The sequence below is a fragment of the Cyprinodon variegatus genome, unplaced genomic scaffold (assembly GCF_000732505.1).
Source record: "Cyprinodon variegatus isolate N-32 unplaced genomic scaffold, C_variegatus-1.0 Scaffold221, whole genome shotgun sequence".
NCBI lineage: Eukaryota > Metazoa > Chordata > Actinopteri > Cyprinodontiformes > Cyprinodontidae > Cyprinodon > Cyprinodon variegatus.
The window spans coordinates 72956-98152 of record NW_015150674.1 but is presented as its reverse complement, the minus strand read 5'-3'; the positions used below and the strand labels follow the sequence as shown (position 1 = coordinate 98152).

The 25197-nt window shown below is 38.9% G+C and overlaps 1 protein-coding gene across 2 annotated transcripts in view; it reads right to left on the bottom strand.

Moving 5' to 3' along the window:
* Positions 1-855: 855 nt before the first annotated feature.
* The window catches only part of LOC107088540 (transcription factor HIVEP3-like), a 59526-nt gene continuing 35184 nt past the window's right edge, over positions 856-25197 (bottom strand). For both annotated transcript variants that reach the window (XM_015380784.1, XM_015380785.1), the window contains exons 2-9: positions 17720-20035; positions 16625-16917; positions 14535-16517; positions 12728-12873; positions 5759-5934; positions 5534-5635; positions 4207-4874; positions 856-2661 (exon numbers count right to left, since the gene is read on the bottom strand). In XM_015380784.1, coding sequence (XP_015236270.1) covers positions 2035-2661; positions 4207-4874; positions 5534-5635; positions 5759-5934; positions 12728-12873; positions 14535-16517; positions 16625-16917; positions 17720-19703 — 5979 coding nt within the window. In that variant the 5' untranslated portion in view covers positions 19704-20035 and the 3' untranslated portion in view covers positions 856-2034. The remainder of the gene's footprint in view (positions 2662-4206; positions 4875-5533; positions 5636-5758; positions 5935-12727; positions 12874-14534; positions 16518-16624; positions 16918-17719; positions 20036-25197) is intronic.

The window sequence follows — 25197 nt, the reverse complement described above, 5'->3', positions numbered from 1 at the left end:
ACTCTTTGCTGGTCAATCATATATGATACTAAAATTATAATTTGTAGAGAGGTGAAACAACAGGAACTCACAGATTGCTCCTCCCTATAACTCTTAATGGTAAAACAAAATTTAATTTACAGCAATCAATAGTGTTTTTTTTTTCTTTGAGGGAAAAACTAGATTTGAAGTTATAATTTATGAAAAAAATGAAGTTATTTGAGGTTAAAAAAAAAGTTCTTAACTTTATTGGAAACTTTATCAGTGGTGGTTCATTTGCAAGTAAGTTTAACTATTGCTAACTCTCTAGTTAAAGAAAGTGGCAGATTTCAGTCTTAGACCTGATTGACAACTTGGCATTGACCTAAGAAAAGATGCTGCATAAGGAAATGGCTCCCAATATAAACAGAGGGAAACCTTTTTCTCTGTATTAAAGCAATTACCCCCATGCTTATTACCTTTAATTATCACATTTTCAGTTCATTCTCCCCGAAGATTTCAAAAAGCAAATCATTACGCATAGATCTAAAAGAATTGTATAACAGATTACAATGCTAATGACTTGTTTAACTCTGGAACACATTAAAAGTCAATTCCCTAACTCTGGAAGAGGCACAGTGAGAGGCATTTTCAACAAAGAGAGAAAATATGCAGCATGTTGTACTGTCCCAAAAGTGGTCCGCTTACAAAATCTACTCCAAGAGTGAGGTAACAACTCATAAGTTGAGTCTTAAAATAATTTGTAGGGCAGAATTAGGTGCAGGGATTAGCCACTTTTTCACACAGCAGCTTGTTGGTTGTTTTTTTCCCCTCCGTAATTAATCAGAACATCATTTGAAAACTGCTTTTTATATTCACTCAGGATTTCTTTAATCTGATAACATCATTTGTTTGTCACAATATCTGTGTGTGACAAAAATGCAAAAGCAGAAAGCAGTTAGGGGGTAACTCATTTTTCATTGCATGTTTTTAACTAAGGTAATTAAAGCACAACCCGGTTCAGTTGAGTTAACATGTTATACAAGCACAAATAAGTAAAACACATTAGAACATTGTCCACAGATTGTCCAATCCTTTATTTTTATCTTGAAAAACCTGTTGACTGGAGTTTGCAGCAAAATTCATCAGATAACGACTTTTGTCCAGTCTTCTTGCTGTGTTGAAACAGGATTTTGATTGTTAAAAAAAGGCACAACCTCATCAAAACCTGGTGGATTTCTTTTTATTATTATTTATTTTGCGACTAGAAATTTTGCTGTCTGAAATCTGTAGGGCACTTGATCCTCTGGTACCAGCCAAATATATTCATTTATCATCTTTGCCACCAGTTCAAGTTATAAGACATCATGAAAAAGACAAACAGATGTAACAAAATAAAAATTAAAAAATCCCCATCCCTACCCCAAAAAAGGATCAATGTCATAAATAAGGAGCAATTTCCCTTGTAAAGACATAAACTCTGAAAGAAACTAAATCTGAAGCATTTAGTTAAAGAATAAAAAAAAAATGTCAGTGCATTTTCCTGCCATGTAATTTAGTCACCCTTGCAATAAAGCAATGGCCTGAAGAACAAAAACACCAAATACCAACCCTCCATAGAAAAAAAAAAAAAAAAAATTAAACTGAATTCACAGCCTTCTCTTTGTGTATGTTTACATTTAAAATAACACAAAAATAGACAGAAAAGGCACAAAGAACTACAACTTGAGTAATACTAAGGGAATTTCTTTTTATGATGAAACATTTTGGTCATTTACAGATTTATTCATACTCCTTTTTTTTACATATATTCAAACAGACATTGAGATTAGCAGTATCCAATCAGATACTATATATATTTGTATATGCATATACATTTATATAGAGATTTACAGGAACGACAGAAAAAAGTGCATTTTTATAACAAACCTGAATATTTCCAAAGAACAAACATTTAAGTTAACGATTGTATTGAAATCTGTATAAAAAACAAAGCAATAAAAAAAAAAAAACAAGACTAGTGTAGCAACCAATAAACCAAAACTGGATGTCAGACACATCAAGGTGTCAACAATGTTAAGTGCTCTGTTCTGTGTCTCCTTTAGCGTCTCCCTCCACCACGTCCTCCCGCTCTGGTGGCGCTCCAGCCGCACAGCAGGCTACAGAGGCTGCTATACCGAGGGTAGTTTCTGAAGTCTTTGTGTCTCTGGCAGAGCCTTCGGTGGTCTCTGTAGTAGACCCTTGGGGGTGGACGAAGCTGTGTGAGCTGCCATATTGCTTTGAGTCTGTGGTCTCCAACTTGGGTTTGGAAAAAGTAGGGTCTGTGCTGAGAGAATGGCGGCTGGCTCCTGCTGCCTGAAAATCTGACCAGGTGTCTCCAGGAGTCCTTAGCCCTTGAGTCCTGGGGGTCCCGCCCCAGTATGTCTCAAATCGGGACATCGATGGCCCCTCTAGTGGAGGAGATGTTGGAGATGAGGGAGTAGTTGGGTGGGACCTTGGTCTGGCCTGTACCATTTGGATCCCACCGATGGGTATCATCAGGCAGGGGACCTTTGCTTGCTGGGAGTGCATGGGAAGATGACTGAAAATGTGGTCTGTTGCTTGCAGGCCAGGATAGGCCTCGCAAGTAGAGAGACGGAAAGCTGATGGGAAAAGTCTGGTTTCTGACAGTGTTGGCCTCTCTCTTGCTGCACCACTTTTCTCCTGCAGGGGGAGCACACACATTAATTTTAAAGGAGGCTCTAACTTTAAGACAATGATTATTTCCTCGTTTTAAAATTGAAATCTAATTATCACCATAATAACAAACTTTATTTAAAGTAAAGCTCCTTTTTAGACTTTTCAATCTCCGGCTTTATAATTCTTGCCTGTAGAGCCTTGTAAAAACAGCCATATTTGCTTAATCTTAAAAGGTTGGTTCTTACCACAACAATCTTACCAATTCAATGTTTTTCTAAGGACTTAATAAGTCATAGATAATCTAAAAGTAGCAAAAAGTGTGAAAAACGAGGGATATATTTGTATTTGGTCCCCCAAGAGCAAACTTTACCATCATAAACTTTAAGATGAGCAGAATAGCTTGAATTAGATTAAGGGCTGGAGTTGTACCTGCCTATTACATATGATTATGCATTTATCTACACCAGCACTGTAGCCCAGGCTGTATGTTTGGAGTGTTTAAAATCTTCTACAGCCCATCTTTAGCTCCGTCCATCGTCCAATCCAGTTTGAGTAGCTTCCCCATCCCTACCACCACTGTGCTTCACTGCACATTCAGCATCATGTGGAGATTTTTTTACACCAAATAAATTATCAATCTCCAGTAAAACTAATGTAAGGCAAGGCAAGGCAAGGGATGTTTATTTGTATAGCACAATTCAGTACATGGACAATTCATAGTGCTTTACATTGATTAGATAATAAAATAGAAGGGGGAAAAAAGCATAATAAAAGCAAATAAAGAAAAAAACTGTAGGTTCTTTTCTGACAAAACGCCTTTTACCATGTTTGGTATATCCACTACATGACTATAAACCATTATTTTCCCCACTAGGGTGCAGTTGTTTTAGCTTTCTTCTACTTATTATGCTTTTTCAGGTTAACAGGGAACCTTGTTTGCTGAGGTACAACTACAGTAAGACTTCTCAAAGTAATATTTTGACTTTTTTGCTTTCATTCTTGATATCTTTAGCATGTCCTCCCCTTGCACTTAACACAAATAGCATGACTGTACTTTTAAGTTTTTTTAAAAACGTAATCTTCGGATATGTGGTGGGTACTACGACTGTATTAGCTGTCCTGTTAAAAGATGTGTTTTTGTTCACCATTGTTCACCTTCATTGAACAGATATATTTATGCTGAGATTAATGTAGAGTGAGCTATTTACTAATAAATACAAGTTCATGCTACATTTACTTGAACAAAAGTAAGACATTTCTAATTATTTCCTTCCACTACATAATTATGCAATATTTTTTCTTGGTGTATCACATGAAATATCAGTAAAATACATAAATATTTGTGGAATGTGACAAAAATGCAAAACTGTTTAATGCGGATAAAATATGGCCTTGATCGGATGAAACGACTAGATAGATACATTTGTGAATAAGCATCCAGAGCCTTAAGAAACCTTAGAAAATAAGCAACAATTTGTAATCTAGGTAACTTTTAAAGAGTCTAAGAGAATATGGATGCTAGATTTGTGTTCAGTGCTGTACACATGGTATAATAAAAAAGAGACTTACTGGTTTAACATGTTCTCCCTTTGTGCCTGGGCTCTCCCAGGGAAGGTATCCAGGCGTTCTGTAAAGTGCCCCCAGTGGTGATGGAGGGGTCCCAATTGTAGATGGCCGGTAGCAGCTGGATGAAATGGGATGAAGAGGAGAATGCGCTCTGACAGGAGATGGTCTTCTCTCTGGAGAGGGTGAGACGTGTCTGCTAGGCGAGGACAAATCAGTCCTGGGGGACAGGCTGTGGATTGGTGAGGAAAGCTCCAGGCGGGGCGAGAGGCTACGGCTAGGGGAGCAGCTCTCGTTGCTGGGGGAGAATGCTCTTGGGGAGCCCTTCCAGCCTCGCCTGGAATAAAGGGCCCTCCTCCTGCCTGGGGAAGCTGTCCGTCTGCCAGGCCACACTCCCCGCGGAGCAGGCTCCTGAGGGGGACCTGGATCCGGATCAGAGGTGCCCCGCTCTGAGCGCCTCCCACCACTGGTGTGGCCTCCTGTTGATGGATTAGTGTCTGATGAACAGGAGGATGGAGGGTCTTCATGGGATGTCGACTCCTCTTCCTCTTCCTCCTCGTCCTCCTCCTCCTCATCGTCTTCATCATCATCTTCCTCTTCATCAGACTCCTCAACATCTGAGAACTGATGCTCCTCCTGCTCTTCTGAGCCAAAAACATGCTCTTCACTGCCTGCTGTTGGAGCAGATAAGAGAAAAAAATCAACTTTCAATCATTTCCTCTTACATTCATAGGAAATCAAAAAATCCTATTCAGAAAATCAAAAAAGACTTTACAGAACAACTTCCAATGAAAAACCCAAAGGCTGTCACGAAGGCTCGGCTCACCTTCCACCAAACAAACCTCTGCTTTAAATAGACTGAGAATGAAAAGGATGGAATTCAATTGAATAGGTCTTTTCAAAAACTATCTCTGCAGCCTTGTGAATGGAGGTATCGGTTCGTCCTTGGCTGAGCTCAGCTCGGTCTGTCACCGAGAGGAAGTGCAGAAGACAAAGCCACGGAGGAGACAGTGAGATGCTTGACTGGAAGACAAATGGAAGCGGCCGCCTCGGTTCAGCTATACTCCATTCTTAAGAAGAAGTTTTAGGAGCCAGGCTCCTGCAACAACTACACTGGAAGAATGGGACTCAGACCTTATTCTTTGATTTATTTATCTCACCCTTCTCCATATCCCTTATGCAACATCATCAGGCCGGAGAATAGAACATGCTGTTGCATAAGATGTCAGGCCCGAGCAGCTTCTATGCTTCACATGCAGGAGTTCACACAGCTGTGTCCCACCGGAGTGGAAGCAGAAACGCGTGATGTGCCTTCCCATTCTGACTGAAGTACCTGTTTCCTCGCTCTCTGGCTCGTCCAGCGACGCCTCAGACACCCCTACTGCCTGGCATTTTTTCCCGTGAGCCTTTGACTTCATGTGTTTTGTAAGGTTCCCTGGAAAAGAGTTTGAAAGCTACTTTTAACTCACAGCGTTTGAGGAAAATATTTCTAACAGCTGAGCTAAAATATGCTCAGCTGAACAAAGCTCAATTCACAGAGCACTCATTTTTGGCTTACCTTTGGTTTTGAAGGCAAAGTTGCAGTGTTTACAGATGTATGGGCGGACATCGGTGTGCGTTCTGATGTGCTTTTTCAGCATGCTGGGCTTCTTGCAGCGAATGCCGCACTCTCCACATATGTACTTTCCTCGGCCACGACCTCTTACATAGACGTAGTCATCATTGGATCTGTAGCTAAAGCAAGAAGAAGAGAAACAAAAGATAAAAAAAAAAGAAAAAGTTCCATTGCTTTGAAAAGTTCCATTGTGTTGAACTATTTATTCAGATAGTTGGTTACTCAGTCCCTGCTTTCCTAACTGATGTGCACAGCAATGGCAGAAGTCCAGTTCAGTTATACTAAAATCTAATCATAACTGGGATAAATAAAGAAACAGCAAAAATATATCAGAAAGAAATCAGTTGTTTGTAGATACTTTTTTAGTTTGAGGAATCAAAACTCCCATTAAGCTAAAAGCCAAATATCTTTGAGAACCCAAATATTGGATTATAAAGTATACAGTATAATAATTCCTAACAAATGTATTCTTAGATTATTAGTATTTGAGTAACTAATTACTGTTTTGTGTTCAGGGCTTACCAGTGTTGTAATCAAGACCACACCAAACAAGAGCAAGGAGTACCGAGAGAAAACCATTTTGAGGCCAAGACCAATACATATAAGACACATATAAGATCTTGGTCTGGTCTCAGCCTCTAAATGTCTTTGCTTTGTCTCGGTACTCCTTTTCCTGGTTGGTGTTGTCTTGATTACAACACTAGGGCTTGCAACTTGTGTATGCATGTTATTTTGTTGGTTTAATTAATCTGGGTTTAGTTGAAAACACTGTATATTTATCAGTTCAAAGGAAAAAAAATAATTATAATAATGCAGCAAGGGACAAAACAACCCACTTGGATAATTAAAGGCTCCACCAGACAGAATAAAAAAAAAAGAAATCCCCAAAATGAAATAATTGTCTACGTTTGTCTGAACAATCTGCTTTTTATTTAAAAATGCTGTCCTTAGTGAAAGAGAGAAAGGCTGCTATTGCTTTTTATCTGTTGTAAACTGTTATGTCTTCTGTCCTCGGGTATGCCCAGACAGCTCTGTGTATAAGAAAGCTTTACAGGGAAACGCTGGAACTCCTGTCCTCACAATACACAGCAAAAAATTAAGCATGAAAATAATTTTTTGTTTTTCTCAAAATAATCAAATTTTTTTCTTGAACTGAGCAGGAAAGTTAGATACTTTGCCAATGGAATAAGACAATATAAATTTAAAATAAGAAAAAAAAACAACAACTGAATTTTCTTTTTTCCAGCTGCATAAGAGCTAATGGTCTTACTTTAGGTGCAAAAATACTAATTCCAATGAAAAATTTACTTACTCATATTAAGGACAAACACACTTATTTAAGAAATCGTTTACTTAATTTTAGATCATTTTTGAAGTGTATCATATGTTCAATTGAAAAATCTTTTGTAGGAAATAAACTTTATCCTCAAGTTTGTCGTCTGGCATGCAAAGTTAAGGACAATTACCAGTAAACTACATATAAAACATGTTGCCTTAAGTACAGCTGAAACCAAATGTTTTTATAGAATCCATTCAAAGATCCTCAAAAAATTAACTTTTTTTATTTCCAATATACCAAAAATACTGAGAATTATACATTTTTACTGAGAGTTCATAATTTAACACCATCATGGGTTTATAATAAAGAAATGGCCCAACATATGGATCCTTAAGTAACCGTGCTTCAGTTACCATCCTATGGCATCAAGAGGGCACATTTTTGCAAAACAAATTCAAATCTGAGTGAGGAGCCCAGATGTGTCAGCCTAATGAACGCTCTGCTCAGAACGATATGTTGGACCAATACCCCTACTAATTGCTTACCAAGATAAAAATGAAAATATGACTGCAGTAAGACTATAACTTTTCTTAAAGTTAAGATTTAAAACTCCAATACTATCTCTAAAGTCACTTCGTTAAATCAAATAGGATTTGATTAATAGGTGTGTTTATGGCTCTTTCATTTATCTGAGTTTAAAGGTCCCTCTGTGTCAGTTTTATTCTTTACATTCAAAGTAAAAAAAACTATGATGTTCACCATTAAGTGCACATTTGGTTGTGATATTCACAGAATGAAAATCCCAAATCTGACCTAAATGTTATCTCATAAAAGCCCAGTGAGTGTTGTCTTTTCCTCCAATAAAAAAAATGTATCACAGCAGCTATAACAACAATGATGGATGTGGAAGCCACATGAATGCAGAACACACATTCACTGGAACTACAAAAACAAAGCTTTCTTTGTCGAGGTGGGTTGGGGAAGCCCCACCAAATGCCCAGAAGCACAGACTCCCTTGGCCTTACCCTCCACTACACTTAGGGAGCACAAAGAATACCAGCTATTCTGCTGGAGATCGGCTCAACCCTGCCAACAACAGCAGCAACATCAGAGAGGGAAGGGAAGCCTGGCTTCAGCCAACAACCTAAAATAGACACTACATAATAAAAAAAAAAAATAAAAATAAAAAATCAAGCAACATATTTGGGTCGAGGCTATAAAAAGATGTTTATGCACAATCTCGATGTTTACCAAGAGACTATTTGCAGACCCGGCGGACCACATATCTTCTATATCTGAACGAATTGTCGTCTATGAAAAACTCCTGTGCCCGTCTGGCTGCACAAGAAGAGATGTACAATTCATTCTAAGCTGTAAACACCCAGTGTGTACTGACTGTGTTTAATTACAGGATACGCACCACAGCTACAAAAGTCTCCGTTGTTCGACAGAACTGGCAAGACGAAAAAACAACAAACTGTTGCACAACTGTGATAGACTCTAAGCAGCGACACTGAGCTGGATAAATTCAGGACCTGGTTGCTGCAGAAGTAGCGCAACTTTCTTATAATACAGTTAAAAGTAACTGCTGGCAGGAGGGTGATTTAAATACTCTGCACCTCTGATAGATTTAAGTGACACTCAGGTTTTGTAGACCTGAGACCATTTTTAATAGAATATATTAGCTATTTATTCAGTAGGATTTAAAGAAACTTAAGTTAAATTATCCATGGATACTGCACAGTGTTTAGCCAAAATGTCTTTAATCTTTAAAAATTTTTATTTTGTTTTTTTATATTACAACCACAGACCCCAATATATTTGAATTAGAATTTTTGCATTAAAAAAAGTCTTATAAGAAAATCACAGAATTATGAAGTGAAGCATACATTTTGAATCTCCCAAATAAAATCCAGAAAAACCAACTGCTTTTAAAGGTCGACAAGTTAGTGAATAGAGTCAAAGCTCTGTGTAGTTTATTTGCAGTGTATTATATTTGTATATATACAAATTATGTAACAGTGACAGGGGTGCAATTAAAAAGAAACAGTAATTAAATATTAAAATCTTGGAAATAGTTGAATATTTAGTGTATTGTCCAAACAGCTACTACCAAAGACACCTTTTCAAGTAGAAGTACTTAACTAGTTCCACTTTTCATTAAGGAAGACTTCTTAGAAGTTGTACAACTTTGACAAGCCACTGCAACCCAAATATGACTAAAAGATAAATAATTATACTCTCAGACTTTGCACACAGGAAGAAATTCAAAGTGTAGAGTTTAGGGAGAAAGAAATAATTGGTCCTAACAGAGTAGGGAAGAAAAGCGCTCTGCTGCGTTCACAGCTATAGCAGCTGTGGGTTTTGTTTTGTTTTGCATGCATGCATGGGGAAATGAAAGGACATCAAGCGCTGAAAATGCTTGGAGACCACTAAGGAAAAAGGTTGGAAAAGACAGCCAATAAAGCTTTCAGTAAGGAAAAATGAAAGGGGGACCAACATTATGTTGCAAGGAGTATAAGCAGAGAGGGAAGTGGCATGCAATGTGGACAGACAAAAAGAAGAGGGAAGAAAACAGTGATGTCTTTATGGCAGAAAATGAGCTTCCTTTATGTGTGTAAAGTGTGGCTGCGAATCTTGAATAGTGGGAATTAGTGTCTTATCTTCTGTCAAGCAGACAACTGCTTCACTCTCAATCTGTTGTGTGTAAACAAAAAATAGAAGCCATAAAGGCTGTGCACAAAACTGCGTCAACATCCAGCCCTAATTTTGTAGCTGAATATATTTTCATACCTACGTAAATCATTACCAGAAAATCAAATCACATGGGTACAATTTAAATCTCTTTGCCACTCGTGTATTTCCCTGTTTCCCTTTTTTCTGGATCATAAACCTGCCTTTGCTTAGTGTGAACGGTCTGTATATGATCAGCTGCTAGTACCTAAACTTAAAGCTTAAACACACTGAGGAAGCAAACAAACGGTTCTAGAAGAATTTGCATTAAGATTTATGCACCAATCTATTATTCACACCTGCATATCTTAATCTTTTTCTGGTATAGTTTGTTGTTTTGTTGTATTAATTAAATAGTCAGCTTTTTAGATGCTAATGTCCACTTTTTGTTTCACTGGGAGTGTTTGTACAATTATGCATGAAGCATGGTTTTGCCTTTTTTATAATTCTGAGTAGATTGTTGTCTTCAGTCTTTCTGACTCGAAAAATGCATTTTTACATGAATAAATCGAAAAATTGATTAATAACTTCACTTTCTAGTAAGACCTTTCTCTTCTGCTTTACTGCTTAACCACCCTCTCCACTATAAAAAAAATGCACATGCACAACCCTACACCCGCGACCGAGAGGCAACGCTAATTAAACGCGTGTGTGATCATGCCTGAGCCCTTTTCTCCCCGTGCATGCTCTGTTTAAAAGTTGCTATTTGCATCACTCATTCAAGCTTACTTTCCAAAAAAAAAAAATATATTTTTCCACTATGTCAGACTCACCACCGGTAAGTGGAAATGGGGACGAGCACATAGGACGGCCTTACGTAAAAATATCACCAGAATGATTGACAATTAGGAGGATTAGTTTTTTGATGATCAACCCAGAAAACAAACATCCTCCACTATACCTTAAACTTTTTAATTAGCTTTTCGTACACTTAATTTACACTGTTATCTAAGTCCAGTTTCTCCTGTCTACGAAGTTTTGAAACTGTCACATAAAAATTTCCACATTGTCAGGCAATAAAGGTTTTTCTATTCTATTCTATTATGTTATATTCATTTTTATTCTATTCTTTTTTATTTTATACTATTCTTTTTTTTTGCATAGATTGCTACACCCTTAACAAAAACAGGTGAAGCGAAATAGGAACAGCATACATGAAAGAGATGCAAACCAGAAATATTCTGTTTCATGCTGATATTTTCAGAGAAAAGCTGTTTTCCTTTATGTGACCACAGAGACTAAAAGGAGGGTAGAAAGTCAAAAATTTAAGGTTTGCTTTCCAGTTTGATTGGCTGAGTCGTATCCATCATACTTAGGGTCTTGTCGCTTTCCAACAGCCCACGTTTTGGACAGAAATCTGAAATCTGAATGGCACATAGAGCAGTCAAAAGTGAAACCATGGGGACCAAGGTAGAGATGGTGTTGAACACCTGAGGACAAACGACTGCACCTGTAAAAGGTTAATATCCACTGACGGTGTTTCGTGATGAACTACAACTGTTTCTTTTTATAGATTGGAATGAGGATACAACAACTTCAATGAATAACAAAAACTTAGCCACTCCTATTATGAGAAACGACAACGTTTATTTTAACTTGTTGGAATCCTAAGCATTTAAGCATAGGACATTCAAGATACTTAATGTTGTCTTGAATGGCCTTTTGTAACGTCCCTAACAAACACTATATTTGTTAGGGACATATACATTTAAAATATATGCATTCAAAGGCATTAGTAACACTGGCAGATTTACAACAAATACAATGGTTGTTTTTTCCAGATAAAAGTATATATATATAAAAAAGCTTGATTTAATTTTGCACTGCAAAAATTGAAATCTAAATAAGTAATTTTTCCTAAAATAACTTTATCTTGTCTTGAATTTAAGACGTAAATGAGACATTTTGCAAATGGAACAAGAAAATTTACATTAAAATTAAGAAAAAGCAATTGTATTGTCTCTGACTGTATGATCTGGTGAACTGTAAAGTGCGTTAAAATGACATGTGTAATGAATTGGCTCTATATACCGTAAATAAACTGAATTGAACTAAATTTCAAGTGCATATTATCTTATTATGCCCTATCTAATTTTAAGAGTAAATATACCCATTCCATTGGCAAATCATAATAACCTACTCAAATTAAGGGTAAATACACTTAATGTAAGAAATGTTTACTTATTTCTAGATATTTTTTGGAGCGATGAATAAAAAAAATCATGAAAAATTTGTTCATATCCTTTACAAGATTTTATTTACTCCCATTATAACATTTATTTATATATATATATATATATATATATATATATATATATATATATATATATATATATATATATATATATATATATATATGAGCAGCTTTTTGCATGTTGCTACTGGTATTTTTTGTCATTCGTCAATGGTAGTAAGCTCTAAGTCTTGCCTCCCAGCCATTGCCCTAATCTTCAGTTCCCTCCACATTTTCTCCACCAGATTAAAGACTGAACTCTGGCTTGGTCACTCCAATAGGCAAACAATGTTTTCAGTCAGAAGAGGCATGTTAAAAGATCAGTTTTAAAACCAAGTCAGCCAGGCGTATGAATGGTTTTGGGATTATCACTGAATACTGAATTTATAAGCCTACATTCAACATTTCATTGCCCTCTATGGATAAAAATATCATGGACTCTAAACAATCCCACACATACACACTCAAACGCAGCTGTCACTGCAAATGACACCAACATTCATGCCAGCAGTTAGAGGAAAAAGCTTGGCTACAGGTACAAGCAAAGTCCTCTGGGCCCGAGCGCCTCCCATCTGCTACTTTTCAACTTAGTTTAAGCTTTCTTGCCTTCATCAGGAAGAAGAAAGTTTGTCCTCAGACATGTTTCTGAGGACATGTTTGAGCCTACCCTCCTTCAAAGATCCGGACCCAGCTTGGTTCGCCTTGCTTGGAGGTGGAAGGAGCTTCCTCTTCTCTCTTCTCTTTTCTATTCTCCTTTTCATGAGTCTCCTCATCCTTCACCTCAGGGAGGGTACTGGGTGTGGTGGCTTGGACCTACACTCGAGACAAGTAACTTTAAATGTTACAAGTTTTTATTTTAAAGTCAAACACTTCTTTAATAGCTTGTTGTAAATCAATATCACACTTTAAGCTTTTTATCATATTTGCAGATATGAAGTGTTGAGATTTATCATCTTCGTGACTTATATTATCAAGTCTTTCTTTCCATATTCAACAAGTTTCAGAACAAGTTTTTCCTACAGTCTGCAGAAGTTTAAGTTCAAGTATTTTAACAACTAAAATACTTTGATTTTAATTAAGTCCATTACATTTCGGTCAAATCAATTACACACTCATCTTCAGGCCTAAATTATTAAATGAACATTTAATAGATATCTTAGAAATTATAATTTTTCATAAGCAGTTATGTCATATTCTTCAAAAAAAAAAAATTCCAGCTTGCAAAAAAACTGCCTAAGCTGCTTTATATTACAGAAAAAGCTCAATAGATAAAAAGCTATTCATTTTTACACTCAGAAAAAAATAAAAAGGAAGTTCAGATAAAATTTTAAATTTGAACAGGCCAACGACTGTTTATCCCATCCTTGATATTGTCCGTTCCTTCAATGTTTTACTTTAAACAGAGTTTGAAGGGGTTTCTTCTCATTTCTAACTTAATCATTTTTAATAATATTGGGAAACTATTTTCAAAAATGTCTTTTAAAACCTCTGTTCCTAATCCAAAGTAGTACAGATGTTCAGAGCACAGTTAAGCAAGTAAGTGAATGCATGTTGAAGGTTTGAGCAAACTAAACCAGAATAGCCTTTTTTCACCCTTTCTATTGAGAAATAAACTTGCAATGGTAAAGTTAGCAAGTTATGTGTATTTTGCTCTACAGTTTTCCAATAAATGTTGTACAAAATTCAGCTGGATATACTTTAATATGGTCATTAATATGAGAATAAATTAACATGAACAGATTGTTATGAGCCGTAAACAGCCCCAAATCCACCGTCACTAGTTAAAAAACAAACACATCCTTTTAAAGTAAGACATAACTGTTTCGGTCTTTAGCTCTCAAGCTGTCTTCCTTTCAGTTTTCACTGCAAAAGATTAAACCTTTTACTAAGACTTGGATCTTAAGTCCAAGTTATGTTTGGTTGTCTTTAGATTCTTTAGTCTTTTATTTTTGGGATTTTGCAACAGCAAACTCCAACACAAATTACCATCTCTGTTTTACACTCAAACTCTAATGTATTTTAAGGGGACTTTATGAAACACAGAACCACAAAGTAGTACCGGTATATAATTTTAAGAGAGAACAAATTAATTTGCATTGCTGAGTGCATTCACATATAACTGGTGATTTCTTTATAGAACCCCTGTTTACCCCAACTGTATCTGCAGAACAGGTGTACTTATATGAAGATTAAATAATTTTTAATTTCTTTAAATAAGTTATATCAGAAGACAATTAATTATATGCTGTTCAGAGTTTTATAGAAATTAGAGTAAAAGAGTTGATACAAATAAATGCAAAAATAAAAACAACTTTAAACCATATTAAAGTTTTCTACCTCTATTCTGCATTGCTATGTCACATGAAGTCCAAATGCAAGATCTAGCTTGCTATCGTAAAATTACTAAATATGAAAAAGTTTAAGTGTTATGAATATGTTTGTATAAGGGCTGAGTTTTGTGTGTTAATGTTTACCTCTGATATATTTGGATTTGTGCTGCTTTCAAGGGCTGATTCACTGGCTGGTGTTGAGGCTGTAGCCATGGTGTATGTCTCAGAACTATGTTTCTGTTTAGAGCACAGCAGAGACAGAGCCAGCTTAGTGCTGAGGCCTGGCAGGTTGGGGTTGTGTGCACTGACGCTCCATGTAGAATAAACTGAGGTACGAGGATCTCTCTCTGCAGATGGGTTTGGTTTCACATACTTCAGGTAGCACCAGTTTACTGACGTGGAAGTATGGAGGCTGGGGTAAGCATGAGGACTTGGCTTCTCGACTCCCACTTTTGAAGTTGGCACCTCTTCCTTTTTTTGACTTTTCTTCTCATTTGATTTCTCATTTCCTTCTTTTTCTTCATTGTTATTTTTCCATGGAAGTTGTTTCTGCGCCTCCTCTAATTTGACTCCTGTCCTCTCTGTTCCTTCTGGATGCTGTTTCTCCCCCTCTCCCTGTGTTTTCTCTGTGTTATTGCTTTCTTCTTCTTCTTGGCATACCTTGGGTTCTACATCTTCTTCCTCTTCAAGGCTTTTGAATTGCTCCTCCTCCTCTTCTTTTACTCTTTTCTGGTGACGCATAGCTTCAGTGCTGAGTTCAAGACTAGCTGCAGGAGAAAGCATTCGTTTGCTTCCTCCAGGTCCCAGAGCACTATATTCTTCCACAGACACTGAGGACAGCTCCTTTGACAGGGAAAGGGGAGGAAAGTTCTTGATTGACTGAGATGGAACTTTCAGATATGATCTTTGCAATTTCTCCTGTTCTGTTTGTGCCATTATGATCATAGCTGTACAAGGGGTTGAGTTCTGTGAGCGTGTAGAAGCCAAAATCTGGGAGAGGGTAGTATATATAGCATTGGCAAAGGTTGGTCTATGGGTTTGGAGGCGCACTGGTACCATAAGTGATACCACTGGTGTAAGCTGTGAAAGACATGTGGCAATGACCGGTTGCTGTTTGTGATAAGATATGGTTACCAGAGAATGTTGGGTTAGAGTAGAAGACAGGGAGGAGATAGATGATCTAGTCTCTGTGGAGGACTGAAAAGGAATTTGTGTGCCAAGTCTTGGTGGAAAGGGACAGTACAGAGACTGACTACTTCTAACCCCTGGGGAGCTTGGAAGAGGAGCAAGGGGTGGTAGATGATGCAGGGGATTTCTCAAACGTTCTGGCACTTGGATCTGCCCTGGGTGGGATTGAATGAGACCTCCAGATTGCGATTGTAAGAAGGCTCTGTGAATGACTTGGGGTGAAAGAACTTCAGTTATGGCTGTGGTTATGGGAAGTAGCTGTGAAAGCGGCCCTCTTTGAAAAGCACGCTCATCTCTGAATTGCACGTCATGGGCAGTTGAGAACATTTCAGAATGTATTAGCTGTGTGGGCTTCTCTGTGGCATCCAGAAAGAAGTGAGGGTAAAGATAAGGGATGTTAGGGTGAGAAGGACCAGGAATTGGACTTTGACTAATACTGCCCAGCATCTCCTGTTCAGGTTCACCTAGAGTGGCTTGTTTTACAAGAAACTTTCTCTTCTCCTTCCAGGAGGATGTGGACTGCTGAGAGGAAAGGGACCCATAATCAAATGATTTACTTCTTGTCTCCGAGATCTCTTCAGTTTGTTGGGGCCTGGGAGGGGCCTGCTCTGAGGCTGAACGCCTCATCTCCTTGTGGCTTTGGTGGTGTTGTTGAGAAGCAGAGGGCACCATCAGCATTTGGGAGCTTTGGCTCCCAATGGCCCAAGAAACAGACTCTGAACGTCCTGTGTCCTCAAAAGAAGCCGAAAGGCTTGAGACATTGCTTTCTTGACTGGGACTGCGAGGCAGCGACATAGACTCAAAGCTTGACTCCCCAGAGGACTGAGCTGCTTCAGCTAAGCGGAGTCTTTTCTTCTTTGGTGGCAGCTTCTCTGCAGGTAGTTGAGCCAGAGTCTGGCTACGCGGAGGCCACTGAAACTCCTCCGGCTTCTCGAGTTCCTGCAAAAGAACAATACATTAACAAAATCTCCCAGGTAAGCAAAGAATTGCTAAATATTTAAAAAGTACAATGCAACACATGTCATTACATTTCATTTACAGGATACCTTGGACGAGGATGCTCTCACTGGTGGTGAAACCGACGGCATGTCAGCATCAAGCTCTAAAGTAACAAGGATCTCTGGCACCTGGATGTTTGGCTGGCGGATGAGGCGAGATGTGGAAGGTGAGGGTTTTGGCTCAGGCTGTTTTTGCTGCTGATTCTCTCTGAGGTCTGGCTCTTGGCTTTCCATAGAAACACTCTCTTGTTTCTCAAAGGAACTAGTGTGTTGGATGACAGAAACACCCTTTCGGTCCTGTTGTTGCTGTTGTTTGTTTGGCTCTGTGTTTGAAGTAACACCTAGAGGCAATGACCAGACAAAAAATAAAAACAAGTTGGCATCATATTGATTAGCTACAGGGTTTTAGATTTAAAAGGTTTTGCTTCTACAATACCGTATAGCCTAACATAACCCTCTATCCCCTCTATCATTGTTCTCACAAGTATAAATTTAGCTTGTACCTCTAGACATTAAAAGGCTATATTTGAGGGGGTTGTTAAAAATTTTCAGAAAATGTTAAATATTTGAATAAATATAAGATCCCCTACTCTTTTTAGGTACAGATAGCCTGTCAAAGTCAAGTAAGAACCTAAGCAATTCCACCTCCAAAGAGGAGGTGCTTAGCATCATATAAATTCCCCCAAATTGAACTGTTGAATCTTAATTTCTGAATAATGAATATATATACATATATATATTTGGGCAAAAAATGGTTCAGTGATTGTGACGAAATTATTGTTTTAATTTTTTTACTGATAAACGCTAAATTAATTAAATCATCACAAATGTATGGAGGTAGATCATTCTCAATTTTCCCAAATACACATATGTGATTGATACATGCACAGGACAAGATCCACACATGCATGGAACCATTCACACAAGCACAGAAAAAAATACACACACACACAATGGACAAGATCTACAGACACACAGTACGATTCACACAAGCACACAAGATCCACACATGCACAGCACAAGATTCAACAAAGTATTTCTGGTCCATAAACAATTATAAATTAAATTACAAAGTACCAGTGGTCTTTGGTCTGTGGGACCAAAATAGGCCACCTGTTGTCTAGTAAAAGTCTATATACAAACCTGAGAAGGCCTGGCTGTGCTCTGGTCTGCTTAGTACTGAAGTGAGACTTGCAAAGCTGCCTGACACAGGGACAGTTCCAGGACTGGGGGGATCCTCCTCCAGGCTCTCCTCTTTCCGCCTCTTTCTCACAGCCATTGCCAGTGCTCGGAACTTTGAGTGCATCAGTGGAGGTCGGTTCTCTCTGCACAGGCTGCTTGTACTCCCACCTTCCTCTTGTTTTGGTCCTTGACACATGCCTATGTGACTCTCATAACCTTCACTGTGTTGAAAACGGGCCCTACAAGATTTACATTCAAACACACTTTGACTCTTTAGAAGCTGATGTGGCTGCTTGCCTGAATTTGTTCCTCCTGTTGAGGAGGATGGGGATGCAGGACTGCCCTCTTCTAACATTGATTCAGCACCCAGAGGTACCTCTATGGCAGGCTGCCGTCTAAGCATGCGTTGAATGCCTCTCATTTCTGCAACAACCGCTTGCTGCTCGTCAAATGACTGGCTAAGGCGGTAACCTCTTGGAGACATGGTACCAGAAGGGAAGGGCTCTAGTTGGCTTGTAGCTGACGGTAATGAGTGACTTCTAAGAAGAGGCACAGCGGAAAGTTCCTGTGTACTCAATGGATCTGACTCAGGGTTCTGTGAGTGCCTTAAACTACTGGGGCCTGCAGCTTCTGTTTTTGGGTCAAAAGCATAGGGATCTTTAGGTGCGATAAATTTGGGTGTCTCCATGCTACTTTTCCTGGATAGGGAGGAGCGTCGAGGTTTCACACTGTCAATCTCACTTGTGTCCACCACTGCCTCATTGATAGTAATGAGCTTTGTTATATGTTCTATCACTTGGGTTTTGGGTACAGCGAAGGGAACACTTTTTTCCTCGGTTCCTGTCGATGAGGAGTGTGAAGTAGGAAGCTGGTGCTGGTGAGGACTGCGCTGTTGCCCTCCGATTCTTCCATACTTTCCCAGAATAATTTCTGCATAGGTTTTGGCACTGGAACTTGGGGGGCTAACTTGTGAAAGGTCAGTACTTCCTGAGCCAGAGAAATATCCAGACTCTGTGCTGCCCTTACTACCAGGGCCTAAAGAAGAAGATGAGGTGGAGAGAGAGGAGGAGGAAGAGGAAGGGTTATCTGGTGAAGTCATGGGGCCACGTTTTCTAAGCCTTAATGCCAATCTTTGCCTGACAGCCTGAGAGTCCTCGGGTCTTTGGCTCTCCTCAGAGCCTCCAGGTCGCTCCTTTCCTCCTTTCCTTTGCTGTCCAAGCATCTCCTTAGAGGAAGATTTTTTGCACTCGCCTGTCTCATCTTCAGATTCAGTGCTTTCTCCCTCTGTGTGCTCTTCACGGTCTTCTCCAATACTGCTATCCTTTGGTCCACCAAAACTGGGCTGATCTCGACTGGATGCCAGACCTACTTTAATTCGATGTGCATGAGACTTGCGATGCTTGTACAGATTGCTCTTGGTCTTAAAAGAAAAGCCACAAGGAGCACAAGGGTAGGGTCTTTCTCCAGTGTGTGAGCGAATATGTTTCTCAAGAACACTTGGCTTGGCACACGGACGGCCACAATATGAGCAAACATATTTCCCTGGCTTTTGGGGTTTCTTCTCCCCCTTTTTGGGAGAGCTTACCCCTTCTAGAACCTCTTGACTGGAGTGAGATGGCCCCCCATGACCATGCTCACCCTGGGTGGAGGGCATAGTGGTGGTGGATGAGGTGGAAGTTGCAGAGAAAAAGCTGCCTCCAGAGGTACCTGGGGTGTCTGAATGCTGCCATGCTGCTGCTTGCTGCTGCTGTAACCGAAGCAGGTCAGTACGTTTTGGTTGACGATTTTGTAGACGGCCCAAAGCTTTATGTACAGGACGAGGATTGGGAGGCTGCTGGGGCTGCTGAGGTGGACAAGACCCTAATGAAGACTCAGATGTTTCATGCTGTGATTCTTGCCTTCCAGAGCGGTCCCCATTGGCCGGACGGTTGGGCTCAGCCTCCATAGAGTGAGGAGGATACCTCACAGATACTAAATAAATGGCTCTATGAGCCTCATTGGTTCAATAGCATGGCAACAAAAAGGTCAGAGCTGATGGAACATTGATAAGTGAGGACCTTTTTCAGTGTTGGCCGAGAGTTATTCAAAAGAGTCAACTGAGGCATCATTAAAATGTGCCCCAAAGCTGCACTGATGCAGGTAAACATGAAAGCCTCCTCTGTGCAAGGCAGCTAGGCCTTTGACTAGCCACGGCCATTCTAACAGTCCTCCCAAATTGTTTTCGACATCTCCTTTGTTGATTGTAAAGAGCTGCAGCTCTTTAGCTTCTGTGTGAATCTAAAGAAAAACAAAAACAAATAAAAGATAGAGTCAACAAAGAGATATAAAGTATGAATGTTTTGCATTTGTTAGATGTACTAAAATATTTTTTCTAGCCTTTCTGGAGTCAAAACTTATCTTGACCCTATTCAGTATGTACTTAACCTCATTGACCGCAGGAGTTAGGCACCAGACGGCAAGATGCTAAACATGGATGGATGAATGGATGGACCATCCATCCATCTTCACTGGGGCTAGTGCCTACCTCCAGCAATGTATGGGTGAAAGTTGGGGTACACCCGTGACAGGTTGACAGCCTGTTGCTGGTCAACACAGCAACACACAGAGATATACAATGATGCACACACTCACACATAAGGACAATTAAAAGACACTAACTAACCTAATAGTACATTTTTTGGACTGTTGGAGGAAACCAGACTACCTACAGAGAACTTACACATGCACAGAGAGAATAGACAATAGACCTTAGTTAAAGAATCTCATTCTCAGCAACCCAGAGAGGGACTGATGTATATAAAGCATTGAATACATGAACACCCTTACTGGACAACAGGGAAAAACAGAAAATAAACAAAACAATGTAGACACACACTGATAACTTAAGGCAAGTAAGAGACTCCTAACACACATTTCTGGAATCAGAGGAAGATAGGATGGGATTCATGGATGGGATTGAAACCAAGGATCTTCATACTGCAAGGCAACAATCCTAAAAACATTGGATGAGGGCTGGAACTGTTTTAGGAAAAAGGTATAATTGCACCTAATTCAAGGACCAAGGATCTACACCAACGGCAGGGCTTGATTCCCTTCAGCTCATTATCAGGGAACTGCACATAACAGTGGCTTCAGCAAGAATGAATATGAATAAATAAATTTGATCAAATGAACATTGATCTTATGAAAATTACAAACTGTTATTTGGTAGGGAAGTCAGAGAAGAACAAAACTATATATATATAATGATTCTACTACACACATACATAGAATTCTAAGCTAGTTAGGAGTTAGGTTTGTTACAATAAAAAAGAGCATGTAAATGTAAGCATCCCCATTGTTAAACATGTTGGGGTTACTAATATCCTGTTTCCTAATAGAAAAATGTGCTAAAACTCTGTTAGTGTGCAAGTCATACATTTTTTGAAGTATCAGGACATTCTAAATCAGAATTAGGTAGCATCTGCTAGAAACTGAAAATGTGTTATCAAAAGGCTGAAGATCCAAAACCATGACCAAAACAACACAGAAATTTTAACAAAACAATTTTTCAAAACAGAGATGTAAGCTTGAGGAGAAGAATGTTTAATCCTAAAGGCTATACTCTTTTCAAAGGTATATGTTTTGACAAAACTGGCTAATCAGAATGAAAATTCTGATATTAAAGATGAGATGTGCTGTCTTACAGCACTTAAAATAGAAAGTCATTTCTCAGCAGCAATATATGGGTTAATCAGCTCAAACCTTTAATTTCAAAACAGCATCAGGAAGCACCACTTCATTTGTCAAAACAAAACAAAACAAAAGTAACATTAAACCAATAAAGAACTTTTATATTTTAAGACCTATGATCTTGACTTAGAAATAAAAATGCACAGGACCCGTGTGCATATCTCTAAACTTCCATAACAGTTAATAGTTAAAGAGCTTTTAAGTTAAAAGTATCATGTTTGACTAATGAGCAGGCCAATGTGTAGGAGTCATGGAAGCCTAAGACCAGCCAGGCAAAATCTACAATATGGGCGCCAAAAGCAAGGTCCCCAGTAGGATGGCAAAGAGTCAAAACAAATGTTGCAAATACTGTCTATGCTTATCTGATCTGGCAGCAAAGCAGAGGGAGGTAAATGGTCTGGGCTGCTGCCTAGATTTAGAGCTGCTGAGCGCCACCTCCCTTCTCACACTACTGCAGCCAGACTGTGTTAGGATCCCTGGAAAATCTTTTATCAAGATGGATCTATTGTAATATTTCCCACTTAGACACTACTAGAGAGCTGTGTTTACGAGGAGCTAAGAATAGCTGATCACAGGGACTCAGAGATGAGGCTGGAGAGAAATCTCATTCTTTATCAAGATCTATGTGTTGTAATATTTCCTAAATTGCGACAAAGGCTGCACACAGACTCAACTATGAACAACGGATTCTTGAACTATGGCCAAAAAAGAATATTGAGGGGAACGGACAGAGCCAAACATAACATTTTTAGTTAGCAGCTATACTTGACTGCTGAAAGACTCTCAACAGGGGCTCATCCAGAATATCATTCGCTTACTGTGACACACTTCAGCTCTCTAACCCTTTCAGACATTGTAGATTATCGCTTGGTAAAAGGAGGATGCCTTGTGTGTTCCTTTTATAGTTGCAGATCTCTGCAGTGAGGGAATATTTACACGGGACGAATGGCGTCAAAAACATGCAGAGCTTTCTTGGAAAATTTTACAGTGATGTGTATGGCAGAGGAAAAGAAGAAAAGAAAGAGATGCAAATGATGAGATAGTGCCTAAATAATCAGAACCAAGAGATGACTGCAGCTTACAGTGCCGGCAGTAATGACAGCTTTTACAATGAGAAAAACACAACACAGTCAGCCTTCATTAGAGCCTGTGGAAAAAATGAATAAATAAGAAAAAGAATCACCTTTCCTTTTGGCAACAATTTGACAGATTCTTGCCTCAGTCTCTACATTTTTCCCACAATCCTGATGAGGGCCAATCAACTGTCCAGCTTGTGTTTCTTTAAAGCAGGGCAGCCTTTCATTACAGCAGATTTTCAGCAACAACACTGGGCCATTACGCAGTACAACAAACCGAAACACCATTAAATTTCACTTCTGTGTTTTCTTTTTCCCTCCTACACAGTTTGATGGCTCCCACAGCTGTTTTTATCTTGGGGTATTTGAATGAGGGCCACATTATTCTCCTGGACTAGAAAACCTGCATCAGTAAAAAAAAGTCAGAAGACAGAGAATAGTTAAATAGGACTATTAATTATGCATCTCAAATAAGGAAAAACAACAGATAAACTGTAGCAAAATGGACAAACTGGGGTGTAGCCATGGTAGTAGTTTTTGAAGGTGGGCCAACTCTATTAACTTCCTACAATTGAGTCACACCCAATAAGTATATATATTCCACACATAAATGAGACACTCTATAGATGTCTATAGGTACTTTGTTAGCGAACCCGCCAGTCCGCCATATTTTTCCACGAGGAACAGTCTACATAGTTACAGTTCAGATATGCTGACGAATCTGCATAAACGGTCCGTACAAAGAGCAGCCAATATCCGTCTTTCCAGCATGCATGACCTTCTGCTGCAAACTTTGTTGTTGCCAACTTTGTGCAATGAAACATTATGCATGTTTCATTGCGCAATGTTGCAATAAGCATAAAGTAGCTTTTACAAATTTTTGGAGGCGGGGGAAAATCAGGTTGCACAAAAGCCATGTGGAGGGATATAGATGCTTATACGACATAATTCTGCAACGCGGCACCGTACGGACTTCTGGGACAGGTCAAGCATAAACGAGAATTTACCAAAGTAAAGTTAACTGCTTATTGGCAGCAATACAATCTGTTGTGTTGTGTGGCTTTAAAACATAGTAGACATGCGAAAACACCGAAACACATTATTGGATAATAGTTGTAAATAGTTATATTGAAAGTGATGAGGAATTGTAGACTGCTTTCACCACTGTAGGTTGCATAATAGAGAAATTGTGTTTTCCAAAAAGTTCTGACATTAACATGATTGCTGGTGCCTTTTTTACTGCTTCTTCATGCACAATTTACTGTTGTTTTGCAGCTTTACTGCATTTATTTTTCTAAACAGTACAAATCGCTAAAAGAATATATGCCTGTAATTAAAAGTGAGAGTAGAATAAGAATCTAGAGAAGGTGCACTGCCCATAATATCAATCTGATAAGAGCTTCTATTTCTGTATATTAATCTATGTAAAATTAAAAAAAAAAAATTGAGCAAATATCTGCTCTTATGTACAAACTGGGCTAAGAATAAACCGTCCTACTGCTCTTTATCAGTGATAGCCGCTTACCAGCTAAAATGACAGCGAACCACCTGTCACCTGTCAACCACCTTAGAGGTTGCACATTTGATTTAAGACATGTAAAGTGGTAGGAATATGTAAAATTGCCATGTAGTTTAGAAACTTAAAGTAGTTTTTCCCCTTTTGCTTGCTTTAATTAATCTCATTTCAATGCAGTTCATGGGTAGACTGTAATCATATGTCAGAGTTGTCAGCTGACTAATGTTTCTAGCTTTAACTAGCCCAATCTTATTATAATTGTTAACCTCCAAGGTCAACTAAATATTCACCGGGTTGATAAAACGTTTGGAACCTTGAATGTGAAACCAGAGACATGAATACATATATGCCTCTTTGGGCACTTGCCTGAACGCAGACGTAACCACCATATTGAATGTGGCAGAGAGGAGCTATAGAAAGAGATTGCTAATAAGAAAGGATGTCTAATGCGGGTGCTTCATTGAAATTTACGGAGCTTTTTATAGTAAAACGCTGTAAACTCCTGCTTAATGTGAATCCCTTGGGGAAACTAGCTAACGAAAACACAATATTATTTTAGACACACTAGAATAAACTACTTAAGTTGTTTATTGTCTGGAAGTTTTACAAAGAAAAAGCTTTATAAAATCTATGTGAAACAGAAAGTGTGGAGAAAAGATTTAATCAGTTCAGTCCAATATTATGAGAATTAAGAGGTAAATTAAGAGAAAAACATAAAGAGAAAAAATTGGGAACATCAGGTGAATATAGTCATTAAGTCATTTGCAGGACCAGTTCAGGCCAGGCTATAGATCATCCTATTTTCAATTACAAGATAAGGTCATGACGGAAAGAAGGATCGGTGCAGCATCGGCAGTGATGCGGTCGCTGTATCGGGGTGTCGTGGTGAAGAGGGAGCTGAGTGGGGGGGCAAAGCTCTGGATTTTCCAATCGATCTACGTTCCCACTAGAGACTGACATTTTTTCGGGAATCCCACGGGTCACGGGATTCCCGTGGGATTCCCGTGGGATTCCCGTGGGATGGGAGTCAGTATTAGTAACGATCACGTGATTGGGACGGTACAGGATTAAACATTAACGGGAGCAGACGGGAGCAGGAGCAAACCAATATTAAC